This window comes from Athalia rosae, chromosome 5 (genome assembly GCF_917208135.1).
Source record: "Athalia rosae chromosome 5, iyAthRosa1.1, whole genome shotgun sequence".
NCBI classification, from domain to species: domain Eukaryota; kingdom Metazoa; phylum Arthropoda; class Insecta; order Hymenoptera; family Athaliidae; genus Athalia; species Athalia rosae.
In genome coordinates this window covers 8,943,328-8,965,014 of record NC_064030.1, presented here as the reverse complement: position 1 = coordinate 8,965,014, position 21,687 = coordinate 8,943,328, and the positions used below count along the sequence as shown (strand labels likewise).

The 21,687-nt window shown below is 40.9% G+C and overlaps 3 protein-coding genes and 1 long non-coding RNA gene across 12 annotated transcripts in view; 3 read left to right on the top strand and 1 right to left on the bottom strand.

The window, feature by feature from the left end:
* Positions 1–4,022, bottom strand: part of LOC105690159 (transient receptor potential-gamma protein) — an 82,626-nt gene extending 78,604 nt beyond the window's left edge. For all 9 annotated transcript variants that reach the window (XM_048656053.1, XM_048656063.1, XM_048656052.1 and 6 more), the window contains exon 1: positions 3,453–4,022. The gene's annotated coding sequence lies outside the window, so the exon portion shown is untranslated. The remainder of the gene's footprint in view (positions 1–3,452) is intronic.
* Positions 4,023–6,402: 2,380 nt separating this feature from the next.
* On the top strand, positions 6,403–10,138 carry LOC105690197 (probable tyrosyl-DNA phosphodiesterase). Its single transcript, XM_012407810.3, has 6 exons — positions 6,403–6,608; positions 6,688–6,765; positions 7,660–8,842; positions 8,918–9,460; positions 9,538–9,739; positions 9,810–10,138. Exons 1-6 carry the CDS (start codon positions 6,569–6,571, stop codon positions 9,948–9,950), a joined length of 2,187 nt encoding a protein of 728 aa, XP_012263233.2. The 5' UTR covers positions 6,403–6,568; the 3' UTR covers positions 9,951–10,138.
* Positions 10,139–13,701: 3,563 nt separating this feature from the next.
* On the top strand, positions 13,702–16,353 carry LOC125500878. Its single transcript, XR_007278343.1, has 3 exons — positions 13,702–13,945; positions 14,686–15,293; positions 15,373–16,353. It is a non-coding gene; the product is annotated as an uncharacterized LOC125500878 (long non-coding RNA).
* Positions 16,354–16,380: 27 nt separating this feature from the next.
* LOC125500877 (probable tyrosyl-DNA phosphodiesterase) lies at positions 16,381–18,716 on the top strand. Its single transcript, XM_048655003.1, has 4 exons — positions 16,381–17,420; positions 17,496–18,038; positions 18,116–18,317; positions 18,388–18,716. The coding sequence occupies exons 1-4, from the start codon at positions 16,528–16,530 to the stop codon at positions 18,526–18,528; spliced, it is 1,779 nt and encodes a 592-aa protein (XP_048510960.1). The 5' UTR covers positions 16,381–16,527; the 3' UTR covers positions 18,529–18,716.
* Positions 18,717–21,687: the final 2,971 nt, after the last annotated feature.

The following is a 21,687-nucleotide window of genomic DNA, read 5'->3' as shown; positions in this document are numbered from 1 at the left end:
CGAGTGGGTTTATTCTCTGCGCATTTAATACGTCAAACGCACCCGAAAAATTCTTAAAAGCATCGCATTCCAAATTAACCCCAAATTACTTTACATCCCCTCTTTTCCCCCACCCCACACCCCACACCCCGCAGCCCGCGACCCTGCCCCTTCTTCGCTTTGCGGTATATCTCCTAATTTTCCTCCTAATTGTTGATTAATTATTTTCCATAGGTCGGTGTTAGGCAGCTCTCTGTCGCGGGGCATCGTGGGACCATATTTTACCGTAATCAGGATCGCAAGACCTCTTATCAGCCTCTCGGATATCGGCACGCTGATATTATTATTACACGCCCGTCACATGTTATATACTCACACTCGTCCGTTATCGGGAATTTCTGAGGGCAACAAGATTAATTATCGCGAATCATCGTGAGGTCCATCGCAACGTTTCAAACATTATCATTTCATCGATTTTATTAATTTTTTTCAATTTCTTTTCACTTATTGCGCGCACCATGAACCTATACGAATGTATTTCTTCTTTATGCTCGTATGAGTTGAGGTTCTAATTCTTTGAATCCGTACAATTTTCGGATTAGTGTGGGAGGTGGTAGGATTCGGAGAGATCGACAATTTTTTGACTTTGGCAGTAATTGAACGCGCTCTGAAACACGCGTAGTGGGATACGTTTTGAGATAATTTTCATAAGTATGCAAATGGGGATATTTGCAATTAAGCCTTGACCTTGACATTTACTAGCTTCTAAACCTCCGTTAGATAACCGATCGAGAGGATATCGCAACGAGGATCCTTAATCGGTGCCTTGAGAGATGAATTATTGAACACGGTGGAAGACCTACGCTGCGAAATTTCACGCCTTGAATTCTATCCCACGCTTTTACTTACCAGTTGAAAAACTGGTGAAATTTCGCAGATTTTTGCAATTTCAATAAATGTTACAACATACGAATGGTTTTTCATCTCGCCATTTAAAAGGAGCGGTTTGATTTTTTCACAAATTATTTGTCGCGGCGGAAAATACTCCTGACTCAAAGGATAAATGGTGATATCAATTCGAAGCTAAGCGCGCCATTTATACGTTTAAAAAATTCGAATACCGCCTTTTTTTCTATGGACCAAGGATACTTTTTTTTTATGACATCATTCCGAAAGTGCAGCAACAATATTGATGTCTTGGTAGTAAAAGAAATCGAATTAAGTATATCAAAAAATGCTGTCATTTAAACTCGTCGAAATTGAGGCCAGTTATTTTTAAACTTGTGCATTTTTTTGAACCAATAAATCGTTTTCAAAATACTTGAGCTCTTTATAAAAAGTTAAGTACTTCCTGTACGGAGCAAAATCTAATTATATCTGAACGACGACAAATTTTCGACAATATTTCCGACATAGTTCGAAAAAAGGTTTTCGAGAATACTCCTGATTCTCGCAGTGGCGGAGGATTTAAACGGGTGGGATTGCTTCGGCAGGATAAGCGGAAGGACGAAAAGTTTCGAATCCTCCCAGAGCGCGGTTACGAACCCTTCCTGCAATACCCACGGTCCATTTGACCGATAGAAACGTCTTCCCATAAAGGTTATATCTCGTTTCCACGGTCTGCGATGTCAAGGTTCAGCTCTGCGATATGCACTTAAACTTTATACGTATAATATGCACGCCCGTGCTCAAGCGGCATGTGGTTTACTGTAACACATAAAATTTAAAAAAAAACAACAAAAAAAAAAGTAAAAGTACGATATGAGAAAAAACGTCAGGTTGTAGGAAGATGGATTGCTTCGTGCCGCTCCCGCTCGGAGTCAATTGAGACGTCAGGGGACACTTTAGCGATATTGGCAAACCCTCTTTCTTGTGACCCTGATATATGTACGATTTCGGGTTATCCCCGTACCCCGTATACCAATATTTACTTACTTACGTATGGCTTTATAAACGCCGCCATGAATTACGTACGTACATACTTGAGACACACTGCGTAGTTGCACCGCTGTCTATACCACCCAACTTCTACATAAATTATAGGTACTGAAAATATATCGGCAAGTTCAATTCGCGGAGTTATATCTCGTTGGCGAGATGGTGCTTCCCATCGTAAATTGTGCATAGTTATTAAGTTCAAACTGTCTGAAATTCTACCAGAATCATCTCGTCCTATCGTCTGCAATACTTTGGAGAAACAAACGACGAGGGGTACGAGTCAATTGCACATCTCGGTGACACCAACTCGTTGGACGATAAGCAAAATTTACCATTCCGTCTCATTCTCGCCATAAAATATGGCTAACCAACGCAGGATCAACCCTTCCATTATGCGCGCATTGCAATTACTTTAATATGCCTCAGCTGCTTGAATTTTTCACCCCCGTCGCCATCGAGTGCAACGCATAATTGATTCGCAGATATATTGCTTCGGTGATGGAGACAGTTTCGACCCTGCAATTGATTAATGTACGATTTTAATCATATTAATTGTCATTTGGTTTCTCTCTCTCTATTTTTTCGAACCGCAAAAACTGCAGCCGGTGGCGGAAAATAAACAATCAAAATTTTGCAACTGGTTTAAAAAATATGAACTACAAACAAAAGAATACTGGATTATTCAAAAAAAAAATCTCCATCCGGATTAATTATTGTCCGCGTCGTCGAAAACTGGCCGGTTATCAATCACTCGATGTACATTTACGTGATACGGCGTATGACATCTGACCTTGTCTGAAGTGCAGGGGAAAATTGGAGGTGAGAAATAAAATTGGTTAAGGCGACAATTGGCGACGATCGCTGCACAATAGAAATGATGACAATTGATCGAATTAAAGGACACTTTGAAGATGATCGAAAATATCATCACAGTCTTCGGACGCGACTAGGCACCCCCCCGTGGAGAATCGAGTATTTGTTTCCGCTCCCAGCAGCCTCGCCGGGATGATTTATAAATTAAAACGATTCCTAATTGCACCCCCCCCCCCCCCCCCCCCCCCCCCTATCATCGTCATTATCAATAGGGTGTAACGTGATCTGTATACATTTTATTTTTTTCATTTATGACTCGAAGACGGGATATTCCAGTGAATAATCCGAATTTTCGTTGAAATCATGTGCGTTCTAATTTCTCTCGTCGTTAGCAGGATATCAGAGTTAATCTTTTCGTCGGAGTGAAATTTCAATCCCCGATTTCCGGGTGGCAAGTGTGTCCGATGTACGTTGTACGCGCTGATCACTTTTCCTTTCATTTTCAAGACGCTGTTATAATGGGAGGTGAGAGAAAACCTACGGAGGGTGGTTGGTCGATGGAAGGGTTCTTGTGACAAGTGAGCAACCGGAGAAGCCGCAGGACTTTTTATCTCTACGGGGGCGAGATATGCGGTAACGATTACTTCGCGCGCGTCGGCTGCGGCGAAGAGCATCTCTTACTTAATTCTGCATCGGTTACGTGGTCGTAAGAAGCTACTAACCTTGACTTTTCGACATCTCCTCGCCGCGATGGATCTTGACTGTCTTCGCAGCGCCTCCAGAGGAAGCGACTGTTCTTGTCGTCAGGATGCGGAGGTCTGCCCTCCACCCTGCCTTTATCTCACCAAAAACTGATCCGACGAACAATCGTCTGTTCAAATACCACCCTGATCGGGCTTCGCTTTACGTTACGACTGCCGGGAGATCCCTCGTATCTCGCACGAGACAATTTTCACACTTATATAGTATGTTGTACTTTGAACAAATTTTTTTATTTTATTTCTCCCTCGGTTTTAATCAACTACAACGAATTCTTGAAAACTCTGCCAGTCCCTTGCCTTCCTTTTTTCTTTCGGATTATTTACAAGCATGCAGAGCTGTGTACGTGCATTATCTCCTCACTCGTTGGGTAATTATTGATTATCTAGAACTCGGTTTTCGTTTTATAAGGTGCGGGAAATTTTGATACGGAGAAATCGCCGGGGGTAGTTTCCGTTGATTCCGTGCGTATTCGTGCGTGGGGTCAACGGGGTATTGCTCGCGGCGCGGCCTGGGCGGTGACTGAATGAACGGCGTCGCGACGCTCTCCGTCGACTCCCTACTTCTCATCTTCCGGAGCGCAACCTCTCTTTTCGACTCGCATCCCTTGCATCCACCCTCGCTCGCTTTCCTCGATACGTTCCTACCTCTTACGCCTTGCCGCTTCCTAATTATATTATTACGCGCACGTGTTCTCAAATTATTCGGAAATTTGTGCCACCCGCTGAAAGTTCATCAAGACAATAACCCAACAAATATCATATATGAAAATGAGAATTGCGAAGTAAGTGCAACCCGATAAATGGATGGCCCGATTTTTCGATCCCCAAGATTTCACTTGATTTCAGTTACTCGGCTAAATAGAGAATCGTCATCGCGCGAACCCACCGAGTTACATTCGTACGACGTGTACCCGTAAAATGTTAAGTACGTGTTCTGCTTTTTTTATTTCAACCCCAATGATGGATTCTCATTGTTTCTTGCAAGCGATGAGTAGAATATTTTTCTCATCCCTAATTATACAGCTGGAGCGCGTGAAACGAATATGCCCAGAACTTTGAGATTATCTGCCTCCGGTTTACTCTTTTGTTAATCATATATGCGCGGGGCCCTGTTTCATACATCTCGGAAAAGTGAAATTGCGGTAGCATAGAATTATAATTTCGCATGAAATTATCTGAAATGAAAGAAGAAAATATTCTTCCGTCCCGTGGTATTGTCAAAGATTTTTTCATTTGCATATAGCGCAGGTTGAAGGTAGAATTTCTTGAACGGAAATTCAACCCCGTGGACCGTCTGGATTGATGAGTAAAGTTTGATTATAATTCTCGCGAATAAACTCACGACGCGAAAACAAGTGCCACTTATTTAGGCAACCTCGTCTCTCTTCTATTTTTGGATGATCTTTTGCAATCCGAGACTAAATGAATTCAACTTCTTCAAGCATAAAATATCGTGTTATTCTTGTTTAGTATTTTCGTAGTTTATTATACGACGGTGTCATGCACACAGCCGAGAATAATGCTCTGGCTTCTGTAGTCGTACACAAAGTAAGAAATATACGTATAAAAGTTATACATGGTATAAATAAACAGTGATAAAGAATATTAGCGGTTCGCCAACCCGGACATTATCGCTTGTGTGCGAAGGACCGCGGACGACCAATCAAGCGCAACCGTACCGAGGGGTGACTCTGCAACACCCCCGTTTATATCGCCGCTAGGTGTATTATAGTCCATCTAGAAAAACCGCGAAACAAATAAAATAAAACTGAAACAACGCGCCTGGTACGTACCATCATAGATATATCTATGGTACGTACCATACTCCCAACGGAGAGAATCCTTGAGATCCTTATTCCAATAAATCCCCGATAAGAGCTCTGCTTTGTTTTCCAGTTTTTTTGTTTCGTTTCTTCGTTGGATACATGTATGAGATACAACTGGCTTTTCTATTTTCACCAAAGAAGTGTTTGCCGATACGATTTTAGCGAGAATTGGGAAAATAATTATTCGTGGAAAAAAGTAAAACCGTTCGTCTGAAGGTGTAGTGTACAGTGCTTGTAACTCTTTCACCTTTGAGTGATTGAGTAATCGCAAGTCTTTTGAAGTGACCCATCATAGATAACGACCGATAAAAGCAATTCACTCGAAATTGAACTCGAGGTGAACAGCGACGAAGATGTGTGTAGTGACAAGGTTGCTGAAGGATGAGGCATACAGGGAGGTGATAGACGCATGCCGTATCCATGGCAACTATTTCAGAAAAAACGTTACATGAAGGAACAAACGTAGTAACTACAACTCTGTTGTACTTTGATAGTAAAATTTTGTAATCGTTATCCTTGTAGTTATAGAGCATTTCTATTGAACATTATATTCATGTATGCATTTGTTCCGCCGCAATATGGTGATTCAAATTTAGTATGTAGCCATCGTCGTACGATAGATTCTAATTCGAACGGGTGAACTCCAAATCGGCCAATAGGATAACGGTTCTATTTTACCAAATACAAATTGTGAAAGCGGTCCGAATTCGTTGATAAAAGAGGCTGAAACAAAATACTATACGGAACATGCGAGCAACACCGAGCGTCGATAAAGTAGAAGACTAAATAACCAAAACGACGATCACTAGCAACCAAAAAACTTATCATAAACGAGAAATGCTTTTTTTCTCTGATGCTTCAGTCTCAAGGCATGATTTTGATTTTCCAAAAATAATTGATAGCAACAACCGATAATACTGTCTCTGTAATTTCGTTGAGTAGATGGAGCTCAACACCTGGTGCTCTCAACGGGTACAGTACAAAACTACCCTATCTGTTCTCAATGGTACAACGATCCAACTAACTATGTGAAGAGCAAATCGAAACTGATGCTCAGCTTGACCACTTTGTAGACATTACAGACTTTCACATCTTTGATCATTACTGCATCGTTGTGCGTACAAATGAAGGTATCTCTGACCAATTCAACGATAAGATACTTAATTTGTACGTCCTGAACGAAGTTGAGTAGGGGGAGGTCTTAGGGAGCGGGGAATATTTTTGTAAAACGGAACGGTGAATATTGATACGATGTCAAACTCCAAGCCTGGAAACTTTGTTCGAACCGGTGGTAAATATGATTCAACACTTTCGTTGACAACATGACAACTCAAGTTAGGTTAGAATAATCAATCTAACTGTTTTTACAGATAAACAAACCTGCCCCTACACGGACAAATGCTACCGGAAAAATCCCATACATTTCACAGAGATGTCGCATCCGCATCGTAAGCGAATTTGAAATTGGAATGAATTTATAAGTTTAAAAATTAAAGATTCCTTTTTGTGTTGGCCCTTTCGAAATTTGAATCATTCAGTTTTTTAGTCATCGTTAAGATAATTCTTGATTCGGTATTCACGGCTGTGAAATAAATTCGGATTACAAAAATGTAACTATACAGTTTTGTTTGGCCTAATCAATTCCTGTTGGAAAATAAAAATTTAACCACTGGGCGAAATACACCGGTTAAATTGACCAATTGACGAACGAATCGCGTGACTAATGCCAGAAGGTCGTAAACGTCAAAAATGCGGTTCAATATCAGAAAGGCGTATCTTGAAAAAAGATAATCTGAAAAAGTCAGTTTTCGAAACACATTTTATTTAAGCTACTCGAATTTTGATCTGTTTTTTTGTTAACATACGCCCTTCTGCCCCTCACTTTCCGAAACATTCTGCGAAATATTCGGATCACTAATGCCACAATAATGGCAGAAGGGTATGTGAGAAAAAAAAACATCAACATTCGAGTACTCAGTTTAAATGAAATGTGTTTCGAAAACTAACTTTTTTAGATCATCATGATTTTCGTGCTTTTTTCAACATACACCCTCCTGGCATTAGTGAACTCATATACGACCTTCTGACTTTAGGGAAAGTAAATAACTCGAATCATGACGCTTACGACCTTCCGACATCAGTCGCGCGAAATGAATGCATGCAATAGGGGAGAAACGACGAAAACTCGTAGTACGTTAATAACTAAACGATTGTCCGTAGTGCTCGTATCACACAAATGTCGCTTGTAATCTCATATCGAATCCGTTCACCCATCATCAGGCATTTCAACGCATTTTTTTTCAAAATCAGTATGAACAATTTGAACTGTATTTTATTCGCAGTTGAAGATTTATTAAAGAACCAGCTTGATGGTGCGGTTACGGTGCCGGCACACCTTGATTTCGAATGCAGCGACAGATCGGTATTACTGGACCAGCTGAAAGTGCTCCAAATGGTCCTTAGAAAAGAGAGAGATGGTAACGGAGTAAAAAATGCTCAGAGCGTTAACACGCAAGCGGACCCAAAAGCCAGCATACAAAATGTGCCACAATTTAAGAATAGCATTCCTCAGGATCTCAAAGACAAAATAGACAGGAACAAACGTATGGCCGTTGAAAGACGAGAAGCTAAATTAAGGGAAATGGATAGAAAGGCGGTATCCCTTTCGAAACCATCGGCAAGTAATGGCGGCGACGAAGCGTCGACATTTTCCGAAAGCTCCGGTCCCAGCAAAGAAGAGGTATCCAATGAAACTTGGAGCAAACTTGCCGATAGAATGAAAAAACAGAAACTTGAAAACAAGGACGAGGAGAAGTCCTTGAAAAGAGTTTCCGAATTTTCTAGCCGGGAAGCAGACACATCTAAGAGATTTAAAAACGATCAAACAAATAAAGACACAAATCGCGGTCACGGTCAAAGCTCCAGCAGATCTGGCAGGCAAAATGCAGATGGAAAGGGCAGCGTCAGAAGTACTAATTCGCCACGCGATCAAGACACAGATCTTATGACAGCTTATGCTGGAAGTAGCAGCGCTGCATCAAGAGATGCCATAAGGCTGAAGGTGATAGAAAAAATACGAAAGAGCGGTATGAAAATATCGATCGTCGAACCTGGAGAGTTCGCTTTGAAGTACGCTTTATCGGCACCTTATCACATATTTCTAACGAGAGTGGAAGACGCGAAAGAAACACACGAACAACAGTTCTCGATTACATTTCCCGAGATATTGGACAAAAGCTTGGGTGAAATAGTTTCTAGTCTACAAATTAATTTTATGCTCGATGCGGGCTGGTTATGCGCCCAATATCTACTCGCCGCTCAATCTTCGGACATGCTCATTTTGTACGGGGAAAGAGAAGATCAGGAAAAGTTGCCTCCAAACATCAAAACGCATCACATTCAAATGCCGGCTTTCGGCTGCCATCATTCAAAACTAATGGTACTCAAATACAAAAACAATGGAATCAGGGTCGTCGTTTCCACCGCTAATCTTTATTCAGATGATTGGGAGAACAGAACACAAGGGTATAATCAATGATTACTTTTCGTATTTTGAGTAGATGAGGATGTTCGGAAATTAATAAGGTGTATTTTGGCCAGGGTGTGGATATCTCCTCATCTGCCGCAGTTGCCGGAATCAGCGAATCCAAGTGACGGAGAATCTCCAACCGGCTTCAAAAGAGATTTTGAACGATACTTGCAAAAGTATAACCTTCCAGATTTAATAGAATGGACTTACGCGGTGAGACGAGCCGATTTTTCCGAAGTCAACGTGTTCTTTGTGGCTTCGGTACCGGGAAATCACAAGGACGCCGAGTTCAATTCATGGGGTCACAGAAAGCTCTCGACAGTTTTATCGCAGCATGCTTTTCTACCACCAAACGCACCTGAGTGGCCGATCGTCGCGCAGTGTTCGAGCATTGGCAGTCTTGGACCGAATTACGAAAGCTGGCTGTCCAGGGAAATCGTACCCGCCATGACCAGGGAAAAAAATCAGGGAATCAAAAGCCATCCCCGATTTCAGTTCGTCTACCCATCGATTAACAATTACAAATGCAGTTTCGATATGCGGAAGGGTGCTTGCTGTTTACCGTACGGATTGGCGACCCACCAGAAGCAGCAATGGATCGAATCTTACCTTTAGTAAGAAGATTTATCATTCGTTCAGTGAAGTTGAACGTCGGTATACTCGATATTAATGGAAGATTCATTCTGTACAGTCAATGGAAGGCGAGCAATACGCATCGAGACCGTGCTATTCCTCACATCAAAACTTACACACGGATATCGCCGGATCTGACCGAAATTCCTTGGTTCGTTCTGACGAGTGCGAATCTGAGTAAGGCCGCTTGGGGCCATAAAAGGGGAAATCACTACATAATGAGCTATGAAGCTGGGATCATATTTGTGCCAAAATTTGTTGTACGTTATTCGGAATAGTTTGTTTCCGCGTTATCTATAATGATTTCTTACCACGCGTTTTTTTTTTCAGACCGGAAAAACTACTTTCCATATCCAGAAGGAAGCGCCAGATGGAACGCCAAAATTTCCCATTCCATACGACCTTCCTTTGACCCGATACGGCTCTCAGGACAAACCGTTCGTCATGGAGTTCTTCAAGGGATACGAATAGAGGATCTGATGTGATTTAATTCAATAATAACATATGTACCTCAACACTTTCAGCAGAATTATTGTATGATTATTTAAAAATATTATCTACCCTGCGCCGTTATTGCAACAGGCTTTTTGTTACGAGATGTCATGTATTTACCTATCAATGAATTCAATTAAACTAGTTTTATTTTTTCATAACGTGGACACCTTCGTAAACATTTTTTAAACCAGTCTCGAAAAAAGTTAATCTCGCAACGGTTACGTTGGTTACGATGAAAATACGTTTTAGACATACCCAGAAGAGTTGGACATTCAAAACAATAATGTCATCGGTAGCTGCAATGAAGCAACAGCCTCTGAGATAGTGCAAAATACGCGTCTGACATTCGGAATAACTAGAGACCGAAATCATCTCGTTGAATATTTAATTACAGAAACACTTAGCAAAAACATGTTTCTTGCTCGACTTTGGTATTAACTAGAAGTGGTGTATCAAAATACGGTCTGTCGTGTATGGGTGACCGTGAATTGTGCACCCCGCATCGGGAAACCCGTCTTTCGTTATGCGGTCAATCACATACTACATCATTTAGACGCGGATGGAGTTGGTCGGGATTTGATATTCCCGAAAAAAAAAAAAAAAATTCACAAATACCCTATATCGTTTGGTGCTTCACTAATTTCCGAAGATTGACAAGCACCAGAATAGATTAGGCAGCGCGCGTCTTGCATAAAACATGAGCGACTGATCGTAGGAAAGTATTTCCTGATCGCAAGTACTACACAAAAGCCGGGGGCGGGGATTTCGTGCATGTTCTGCGTCCAAAGTGCGCGTAACAAACGTATAAATCGTGATCAAAGTGCTCTGCTCCGTCATAACATCCTTTTCTATGTCGTCGGTGCGCCATGTCCATCGTCGATGAATGGTTCTTTCATATACAGGGTGTGATGTTAGATATCCGGATCACTTTGGTGTTACGCTCCAATCTTTAAAATTGTTTGAACGATCAACGATTAAAATAGAATTACGCCACGTTGAAAAATTACTATATTTTGATACACGGTAGAATCGTAAATTTAATTCGCGTTTATTCCACACACCAAATCTATGTTTTATCCGGTATTTTTACGACAGAGAAAACTATCTCAGATCTAATCGAAACACCGTGTATGCACGTATGATTATTTGGTCGGTTTCGTTACTCATTGTCGATTGTTCGTGAAATTCAGTTTCTAACTACTGAGACAGTTCTCTCATCGATATAACATATGAAAACTGGAACAACGTGACCTGGTAAGAAAGTCGACTTTGCGTGACAGTTCTCTCCTATTCTATTTCTTTTTCATTTACTTCTATCTATTTTAATTCAAACCTAATGACACACCGAACACGCGCGTCTACTGTATTGAACGTTGAAAACAATTTTTCACAGCGCGGTCAAATTTGAAGGTAATGAGCACGATCAATAGCATCAATCGTCACGGTAATGTCATTCATTATTTTTCGAAAAAATAACGTCATACAATTTTAATATCGTATTTCTGTTTCTCTGTTCCTTTTCCGTGAAAGTGCACCTCGTTACAAAGCACTACAGAGAGATTGACCATTCGGTTGATATCGCGTTTGAAATTATCCAGATCATGAAACGCTTCCGATTTCACACTCAAACCTGATGTCGATCTTTCGACCGTGACATAAAACAAGTGTAAATTGTCAACAACAATATTGTGTAATTAAGAAATTTTCACTGCATTAGAGCATCGTGAACATTGGCAATAGTTCATGAATATGCGTCGAGTAAAATTTCAGACAACGAGTTTTTTATCCAACCTTTTTTCCCTAATTTCCCTGAATCTATAAATTCAAAAATAAGACTTCCGGTATACAGGTACGTTACAGAAAATTTTCACCTCTCGCCTAATGCAGATTTCACGGTATTTTGAATAGGAAAATTGCCCTGGAACTCAGCGATCATTGTCAGGGTTCTTTGAAGATAGCACCGCTATGTAGGTCGGATATCTGTTTCTGTTAATGCGCCATTATTCCAAACCTTTCTTTTTTCGGTCTAACCGGAATTCGTGTCGTAAACTTGTAAAAAAAATGTAGTTTTGAATGTAATGAGTTTCGAATCGTTACGGCGCGAGTTGTTTTGCCGAATCCTGTAAAATGACTCATACCGAAAGAAGCATGTTGTGCAGAGAGATATTGGGTGAGACTGCATTCTGCAGATATGAATTTCGCAAGCCAATAATCGAGTTTAATCTCCTGCAGACGTTCGGCCTTCGATTCGAAGTGTGTGTGTCTTTTTTACTCATATCGTAATATATATTCAATCACACAACTACTTCACCTCACGTGAGAAGAGTTTCGAAGATATTCCAGACTTTGAAAGCAAATAGATTAGATGTCAGCTGCTGCTTCAACGGAAATCCGGAAGCTGCGCTTGCCGAATTAGATCTTGGGTTGGATCTACTCGAAGCGTGAGTCAGTAATCGAATCAAGAATAAATTATCGATCAATCAATACATCACTCTTCGACTGACTGAGTTGCATAAGGAAGTGTTGAGCGCTTAATTCTTTTCCTCATCTAATCCAAACATTGTACTTCGTAATACTCTACACGCATTTGCAGCCGGAGCACGTGTTTCGGTGTAAACATTACTACCTTGACAATCAGCTGTAAGAAGGCCCTGACATTCGCGACTTATTAAACATTGAAGTAAACTATTAGCGAGAAAATACAAGTCACACTTCCCTTTTCATCTGTGAGATATTCTGACGATCGCTCGATGATTTTCAATACTTTTTTGCAATCACAGCCGTTTCGTCCGCATTCGCTGGACCGCGACAAGTACAGATGATGTGTCTTGCGACACACGCCGTACTCGGGCCGGATAACGTCATACCGTGTCATACGGTGATTTTGAAAGAGTAATTTTCACGATTGCTTTCAGTTGTGTTTGGTTTTCATTTTGGAAATGGACTAACAATAAAATAATTTGTCGACTCATCTCGACTCGCGTTAATTTTCGGTACTGTGCCCATAAACTTTTATTACTCATTCCAGGAAATCCGTAAAATTTTCCGTCGACCAGCGCAGCTCGTCATTTTCCATGCATCGGCTGCTCTTCCACCGGCAAAGGCTTCGCACGTTGGCCACGCTGTTCACCGATATCTCGAGTCCCAAGAGTTAGAATTGCGTTATTTGACCCACACACCGATATCCATAAGCCTTTTGCGTATAAACCAGTTTTCTCGCGTCAAAAGAATCCTGGTATGAAAGTCACCCAGTAGTCATTTGTAAAGCGGCGTGCGACTTTCTGAATACACGCATAAGTCGATTATAAAGGTAGTTCTCCGATTGACCTGGTCAATACATAAAAAAAAAAACTGGATAACCGAACGAATAAATATTCTGATACTGTAATTATAAATAGCTATGAGAACATGTAAACCGTACGCGAAATTCGATCAATGGACGTAAAGACTGCATAGTTTGGAAAAGATTGCGGAAATGAATAGACGAAGGAGGTAACGGATCCTAAAATTTTGCCAACATTCGGTCGATATATCGACAAAGAATTTATCGGGAGCGAATCCTGTCGTATAAAAAGATTCACCTCGATGGGCGAATTAGATAATCGCGCATAATTGTAGCCATAGGACGTCGTAAACCTTCCTGAAATTTCAAAATGGCAGGGACGCCCTACGAAGTTTCGGTTGGCTCGAAGAGAAGAAAAAAAAAACCTCAAAGTTACAGGTAAGACTCCTATGGTAACTATGAAGCGAAACGACTCCAGAGATACCGGAAAAGCTGATACTGGAGGACACGCTATCAGCTTCGGCGCAGAGGTCTCAGGTCTTCCGGAAGGGGTGCGTGTCTCGGTGACGTTCGACGTCGCGACGCTTTCGCTAGTTCGCGGGTCGTCAGCAGCTTAGCAGGATACCTCCAACCTTCGGAGGTGTCGCTACAGATCCGGCTATTTTATTCAATTTCCAAAAACACTGGAGTGAGTTACAGAAAAAAAAATAGTTCACGGATTATTTTTCAATCGACCAGCAGTGAGTTCAAAAATCAAGTGAAAAAATCGGGCAACGTGTTTGGAAATTATTTGTTGACTATGATTTTTGTGTAGATTCTTTTTTTTTTGTCCCAAGATATAATAGGTTCGCTGCTCTTGTTGTTGATGTTCTATTCATTTTTCATCTATGAAATTGACTGGTTTTTATTATTCGAAGCTAGAGTTGTCAGTAAAGTTCGGAATGGCAAGTTTTTAGTATCGGCATTTTTGAGTACACCCATTCCGCACGTAAGTGTGACGGTTTGTAATTCTTCTCTGCGTTAACGGCTGTTGAATTTCTCGTTTCTTTTATCAGGCAATTCGATTCGGAGTCCCGGCCGGAGGTGATCGCGCTGTTACAGTCAGTCGGTTGTGATCGGTTATCGAGTAAAAGCAGCGGAATCTTTTGCGCGGTGCGTGAAAACTACCGTTGACTTACGCGTTGTGCTGACCGTATAGCTGAAATCGTTTTCAAAACATAGCGGCTCGAAAACTTGAAATGTGACCGAATGTGCGATCGGCATAAATTTAATACCCGCGGACTCGGCAAATTCATATAAATATCCAATGAATAAATTAAACGCAAACATCGGATTCGAACGATCGATCGAAAACTAACATTTCTCTATCGAGTCGATGTAGTTTTTCATTTTTAGAGGAAATCCCTATCGATCGTCTTTCTTTTCCAGTAAAACCTCCGATCATCCTCTCACTCGACCGGTGCTCCGTTTACAGATAAAAAAAAAAACAACAGAAAAAAAAACAGAAAAAATAGACGAATTCGCGGCGGTTGCAGTACGCGGCGATGACGCCGTTGCGGACCGAATTATTGACGAAAAGTAAAGGAGGAAACAGGGCCGACAACAAATCAATATCTCGCTCGCCCCTGTGGACCTGCAGGAGACCTTTCGAAGAGCGTCGTAGGGGATAAAATATCCAACGGAGCAGCGACACCCGACCAAAGGATATATTTTATACGATGTACAGTACAAAACTACCCTATCTGTTCTCAATGGTACAACGATCCAACTAACTATGTGAAGAACAAATCGAAACTGATGCTCAGCTTGACCACTTTGTAGACATTACAGACTTTCACATCTTTGATGATTACTGCATCGTTGTGCGTACAAATGAAGGTATCTGACCAATTCAACGATAAGATATTTAATTTGTACGTCTGAACGAAGTTGAGTAGGGGGAGGTCTTAGGGAGCGGGGAATATTTTTGTAAAACGGAACGGTGAATATTGATACGATGTCAAACTCCAAGCGTGGAAACTTTGTTCGAACCGGTGGTAAATATGATTCAACACTTTCGTTAACAACATGACAACTCAAGTTAGGTTAGAATAATCAATCTAACTGTTTTTACAGATAAACAAACCTGCCCCTACACGGACAAATGCTACCGGAAAAATCCCATACATTTCACAGAGATGTCGCATCCGCATCGTAAGCGAATTTGAAATTGGAATGAATTTATAAGTTTAAAAATTAAAGATTCCTTTTTGTGTTGGCGCTTTCGAAATTTGAATCATTCAGTTTTTTAGTCATCGTTAAGATAATTCTTGATTCGGTATTCACGGCTGTGAAATAAATTCGGATTACAAAAATGTAACTATACAGTTTTGTTTGGCCTAATCAATTCCTGTTGGAAAATAAAAATTTAACCACTGGGCGAAATACACCGGTTAAATTGACCAATTGACGAACGAATCGCGTGACTAATGCCAGAAGGTCGTAAACGTCAAAAATGCGGCTCAATATCAGAAAGGCGTATCTTGAAAAAAGATAATCTGAAAAAGTCAGTTTTCGAAACACATTTTATTTAAGCTACTCGAATTTTGATCTGTTTTTTTGTTAACATACGCCCTTCTGCCCCTCACTTTCCGAAACATTCTGCGAAATATTCGGATCACTAATGCCACAATAATGGCAGAAGGGTATGTGAGAAAAAAAAACATCAACATTCGAGTACTCAGTTTAAATGAAATGTGTTTCGAAAACTAACTTTTTTAGATCATCATGATTTTCGTGCTTTTTTCAACATACACCCTCCTGGCATTAGTGAACTCATATACGACCTTCTGACTTTAGGGAAAGTAAATAACTCGAATCATGACGCTTACGACCTTCTGACATCAGTCACGCGAAATGAATGCATGCAATAGGGGAGAAACGACGAAAACTCGTAGTACTTTAATAACTAAATTTAATTTAATAAAACGATTGTCCGTAGTGCTCGTATTACACAAATGTCGCTTGTAATCTCATATGGAATCCGTTCACCCATCATCAGGCATTTTAACGCATTTTTTTTCAAAAGCGGTATGAACAATTTGAACTGTATTTTATTCGCAGTTGAAGAGAGAGATGGTAACGGAGTAAAAAATGCTCAGAGCGTTAACACGCAAGCGGACCCAAAAGCCAGCATACAAAATGTGCCACAATTTAAGAATAGCATTCCTCAGGATCTCAGAGACAGAATAGTCAGGAACAAACGTATGACCATTGCAATAATGAAGCTACATGAGGGAAATGGATAGAAAGGCGATATCCCTTTCGAAACCATCGGCAAGTAATGGCGGCGACGAAGCGTCGACATTTTCCGAAAGCTCCGGTCCCAGCAAAGAAGAGATATCCAACGAAACTTGGAGCAAACTTGCCGATAGAATGAAAAAACAGAAACTTGAAAACAAGGACGAGGAAAAGCCCTCGAAAAGAGTTTCCGAATTTTCTAGCCGGGAAGCAGACACATCTAAGAGATTTAAAAACGATCAAACAAATAAAGACACAAATCGCGGTCACGGTCAAAGCTCCAGCAGATCTGGCAGGCAAAATGCAGATGGAAAGGGCAGCGTCAGAAGTACTAATTCGCCACGCGATCAAGACACAGATCTTATGACAGCTTACGCTGGAAGTAGCAGCGCTGCATCAAGAGATGCCATAAGGCTGAAGGTGATAGAAAAAATACGAAAGAGCGTTATGAAAATGTCGATCGTCGAACCTGGAGAGTTCGCTTTGAAGTACGCTTTATCGGCACCTTATCACATATTTCTAACGAGAGTGGAAGACGCGAAAGAAACACACGAACAACAGTTCTCGATTACATTTCCCGAGATATTGGACAAAAGCTTGGGTGAAATAGTTTCCAGTCTACAAATTAATTTTATGCTCGATGCGGGCTGGTTATGCGCCCAATATCTACTCGCCGCTCAATCTTCGGACATGCTCATTTTGTACGGGGAAAGAGAAGATCAGGAAAAGTTGCCTCCAAACATCAAAACGCATCACATTCAAATGCCGGCTTTCGGCTGCCATCATTCAAAACTAATGGTACTCAAATACAAAAACAATGGAATCAGGGTCGTCGTTTCCACCGCTAATCTTTATTCAGATGATTGGGAGAACAGAACACAAGGGTATAATCAATGATTACTTTTCGTATTTTGAGTAGATGAGGATGTTCGGAAATTAATAAGGTGTATTTTGGCCAGGGTGTGGATATCTCCTCATCTGCCGCAGTTGCCGGAATCAGCGAATCCAAGTGACGGAGAATCTCCAACCGGCTTCAAAAGAGATTTTGAACGATACTTGCAAAAGTATAACCTTCCAGATTTAATAGAATGGACTTACGCGGTGAGACGAGCCGATTTTTCCGAAGTCAACGTGTTCTTTGTGGCTTCGGTACCGGGAAATCACAAGGACGCCGAGTTCAATTCATGGGGTCACAGAAAGCTCTCGACAGTTTTATCGCAGCATGCTTTTCTACCACCAAACGCACCTGAGTGGCCGATCGTCGCGCAGTGTTCGAGCATTGGCAGTCTTGGACCGAATTACGAAAGCTGGCTGTCCAGGGAAATCGTACCCGCCATGACCAGGGAAAAAAATCAGGGAATCAAAAGCCATCCCCGATTTCAGTTCGTCTACCCATCGATTAACAATTACAAATGCAGTTTCGATATGCGGAAGGGTGCTTGCTGTTTACCGTACGGATTGGCGACCCACCAGAAGCAGCAATGGATCGAATCTTACCTTTAGTAAGAAGATTTATCATTCGTTCAGTGAAGTTGAACGTCGGTATACTCGATATTAATGGAAGATTCATTCTGTACAGTCAATGGAAGGCGAGCAATACGCATCGAGACCGTGCTATTCCTCACATCAAAACTTACACACGGATATCGCCGGATCTGACCGAAATTCCTTGGTTCGTTCTGACGAGTGCGAATCTGAGTAAGGCCGCTTGGGGCCATAAAAGGGGAAATCACTACATAATGAGCTATGAAGCTGGGATCATATTTGTGCCAAAATTTGTTGTACGTTATTCGGAATAGTTTGTTTCCGCGTTATCTATAATGATTTCTTACCACGCGTTTTTTTTTTCAGACCGGAAAAACTACTTTCCATATCCAGAAGGAAGCGCCAGATGGAACGCCAAAATTTCCCATTCCATACGACCTTCCTTTGACCCGATACGGCTCTCAGGACAAACCGTTCGTCATGGAGTTCTTCAAGGGATACGAATAGAGGATCTGATGTGATTTAATTCAATAATAACATATGTACCTCAACACTTTCAGCAGAATTATTGTATGATTATTTAAAAATATTATCTACCCTGCGCCGTTATTGCAACAGGCTTTTTGTTACGAGATGTCATGTATTTACCTATCAATGAATTCAATTAAACTAGTTTTATTTTTTCATAACGTGGACACCTTCGTAAACATTTTTTAAACCAGTCTCGAAAAAAGTTAATCTCGCAACGGTTACGTTGGTTACGATGAAAATACGTTTTAGACATACCCAGAAGAGTTGGACATTCAAAACAATAATGTCATCGGTAGCTGCAATGAAGCAACAGCCTCTGAGATAGTGCAAAATACGCGTCTGACATTCGGAATAACTAGAGACCGAAATCATCTCGTTGAATATTTAATTACAGAAACACTTAGCAAAAACATGTTTCTTGCTCGACTTTGGTATTAACTAGAAGTGGTGTATCAAAATACGGTCTGTCGTGTATGGGTGACCGTGAATTGTGCACCCCGCATCGGGAAACCCGTCTTTCGTTATGCGGTCAATCACATACTACATCATTTAGACGCGGATGGAGTTGGTCGGGATTTGATATTCCCGAAAAAAAAAAAAAAAAATTCACAAATACCCTATATCGTTTGGTGCTTCACTAATTTCCGAAGATTGACAAGCACCAGAATAGATTAGGCAGCGCGCGTCTTGCATAAAACATGAGCGACTGATCGTAGGAAAGTATTTCCTGATCGCAAGTACTACACAAAAGCCGGGGGCGGGGATTTCGTGCATGTTCTGCGTCCAAAGTGCGCGTAACAAACGTATAAATCGTGATCAAAGTGCTCTGCTCCGTCATAACATCCTTTTCTATGTCGTCGGTGCGCCATGTCCATCGTCGATGAATGGTTCTTTCATATACAGGGTGTGATGTTAGATATCCGGATCACTTTGGTGTTACGCTCCAATCTTTAAAATTGTTTGAACGATCAACGATTAAAATAGAATTACGCCACGTTGAAAAATTACTATATTTTGATACACGGTAGAATCGTAAATTTAATTCGCGTTTATTCCACACACCAAATCTATGTTTTATCCGGTATTTTTACGACAGAGAAAACTATCTCAGATCTAATCGAAACACCGTGTATGCACGTATGATTATTTGGTCGGTTTCGTTACTCATTGTCGATTGTTCGTGAAATTCAGTTTCTAACTACTGAGACAGTTCTCTCATCGATATAACATATGAAAACTGGAACAACGTGACCTGGTAAGAAAGTCGACTTTGCGTGACAGTTCTCTCCTATTCTATTTCTTTTTCATTTACTTCTATCTATTTTAATTCAAACCTAATGACACACCGAACACGCGCGTCTACTGTATTGAACGTTGAAAACAATTTTTCACAGCGCGGTCAAATTTGAAGGTAATGAGCACGATCAATAGCATCAATCGTCACGGTAATGTCATTCATTATTTTTCGAAAAAATAACGTCATACAATTTTAATATCGTATTTCTGTTTCTCTGTTCCTTTTCCGTGAAAGTGCACCTCGTTACAAAGCACTACAGAGAGATTGACCATTCGGTTGATATCGCGTTTGAAATTATCCAGATCATGAAACGCTTCCGATTTCACACTCAAACCTGATGTCGATCTTTCGACCGTGACATAAAACAAGTGTAAATTGTCAACAACAATATTGTGTAATTAAGAAATTTTCACTGCATTAGAGCATCGTGAACATTGGCAATAGTTCATGAATATGCGTCGAGTAAAATTTCAGACAACGAGTTTTTTATCCAACCTTTTTTCCCTAATTTCCCTGAATCTATAAATTCAAAAATAAGACTTCCGGTATACAGGTACGTTACAGAAAATTTTCACCTCTCGCCTAATGCAGATTTCACGGTATTTTGAATAGGAAAATTGCCCTGGAACTCAGCGATCATTGTCAGGGTTCTTTGAAGATAGCACCGCTATGTAGGTCGGATATCTGTTTCTGTTAATGCGCCATTATTCCAAACCTTTCTTTTTTCGGTCTAACCGGAATTCGTGTCGTAAACTTGTAAAAAAAATGTAGTTTTGAATGTAATGAGTTTCGAATCGTTACGGCGCGAGTTGTTTTGCCGAATCCTGTAAAATGACTCATACCGAAAGAAGCATGTTGTGCAGAGAGATATTGGGTGAGACTGCATTCTGCAGATATGAATTTCGCAAGCCAATAATCGAGTTTAATCTCCTGCAGACGTTCGGCCTTCGATTCGAAGTGTGTGTGTCTTTTTTACTCATATCGTAATATATATTCAATCACACAACTACTTCACCTCACGTGAGAAGAGTTTCGAAGATATTCCAGACTTTGAAAGCAAATAGATTAGATGTCAGCTGCTGCTTCAACGGAAATCCGGAAGCTGCGCTTGCCGAATTAGATCTTGGGTTGGATCTACTCGAAGCGTGAGTCAGTAATCGAATCAAGAATAAATTATCGATCAATCAATACATCACTCTTCGACTGACTGAGTTGCATAAGGAAGTGTTGAGCGCTTAATTCTTTTCCTCATCTAATCCAAACATTGTACTTCGTAATACTCTACACGCATTTGCAGCCGGAGCACGTGTTTCGGTGTAAACATTACTACCTTGACAATCAGCTGTAAGAAGGCCCTGACATTCGCGACTTATTAAACATTGAAGTAAACTATTAGCGAGAAAATACAAGTCACACTTCCCTTTTCATCTGTGAGATATTCTGACGATCGCTCGATGATTTTCAATACTTTTTTGCAATCACAGCCGTTTCGTCCGCATTCGCTGGACCGCGACAAGTACAGATGATGTGTCTTGCGACACACGCCGTACTCGGGCCGGATAACGTCATACCGTGTCATACGGTGATTTTGAAAGAGTAATTTTCACGATTGCTTTCAGTTGTGTTTGGTTTTCATTTTGGAAATGGACTAACAATAAAATAATTTGTCGACTCATCTCGACTCGCGTTAATTTTCGGTACTGTGCCCATAAACTTTTATTACTCATTCCAGGAAATCCGTAAAATTTTCCGTCGACCAGCGCAGCTCGTCATTTTCCATGCATCGGCTGCTCTTCCACCGGCAAAGGCTTCGCACGTTGGCCACGCTGTTCACCGAT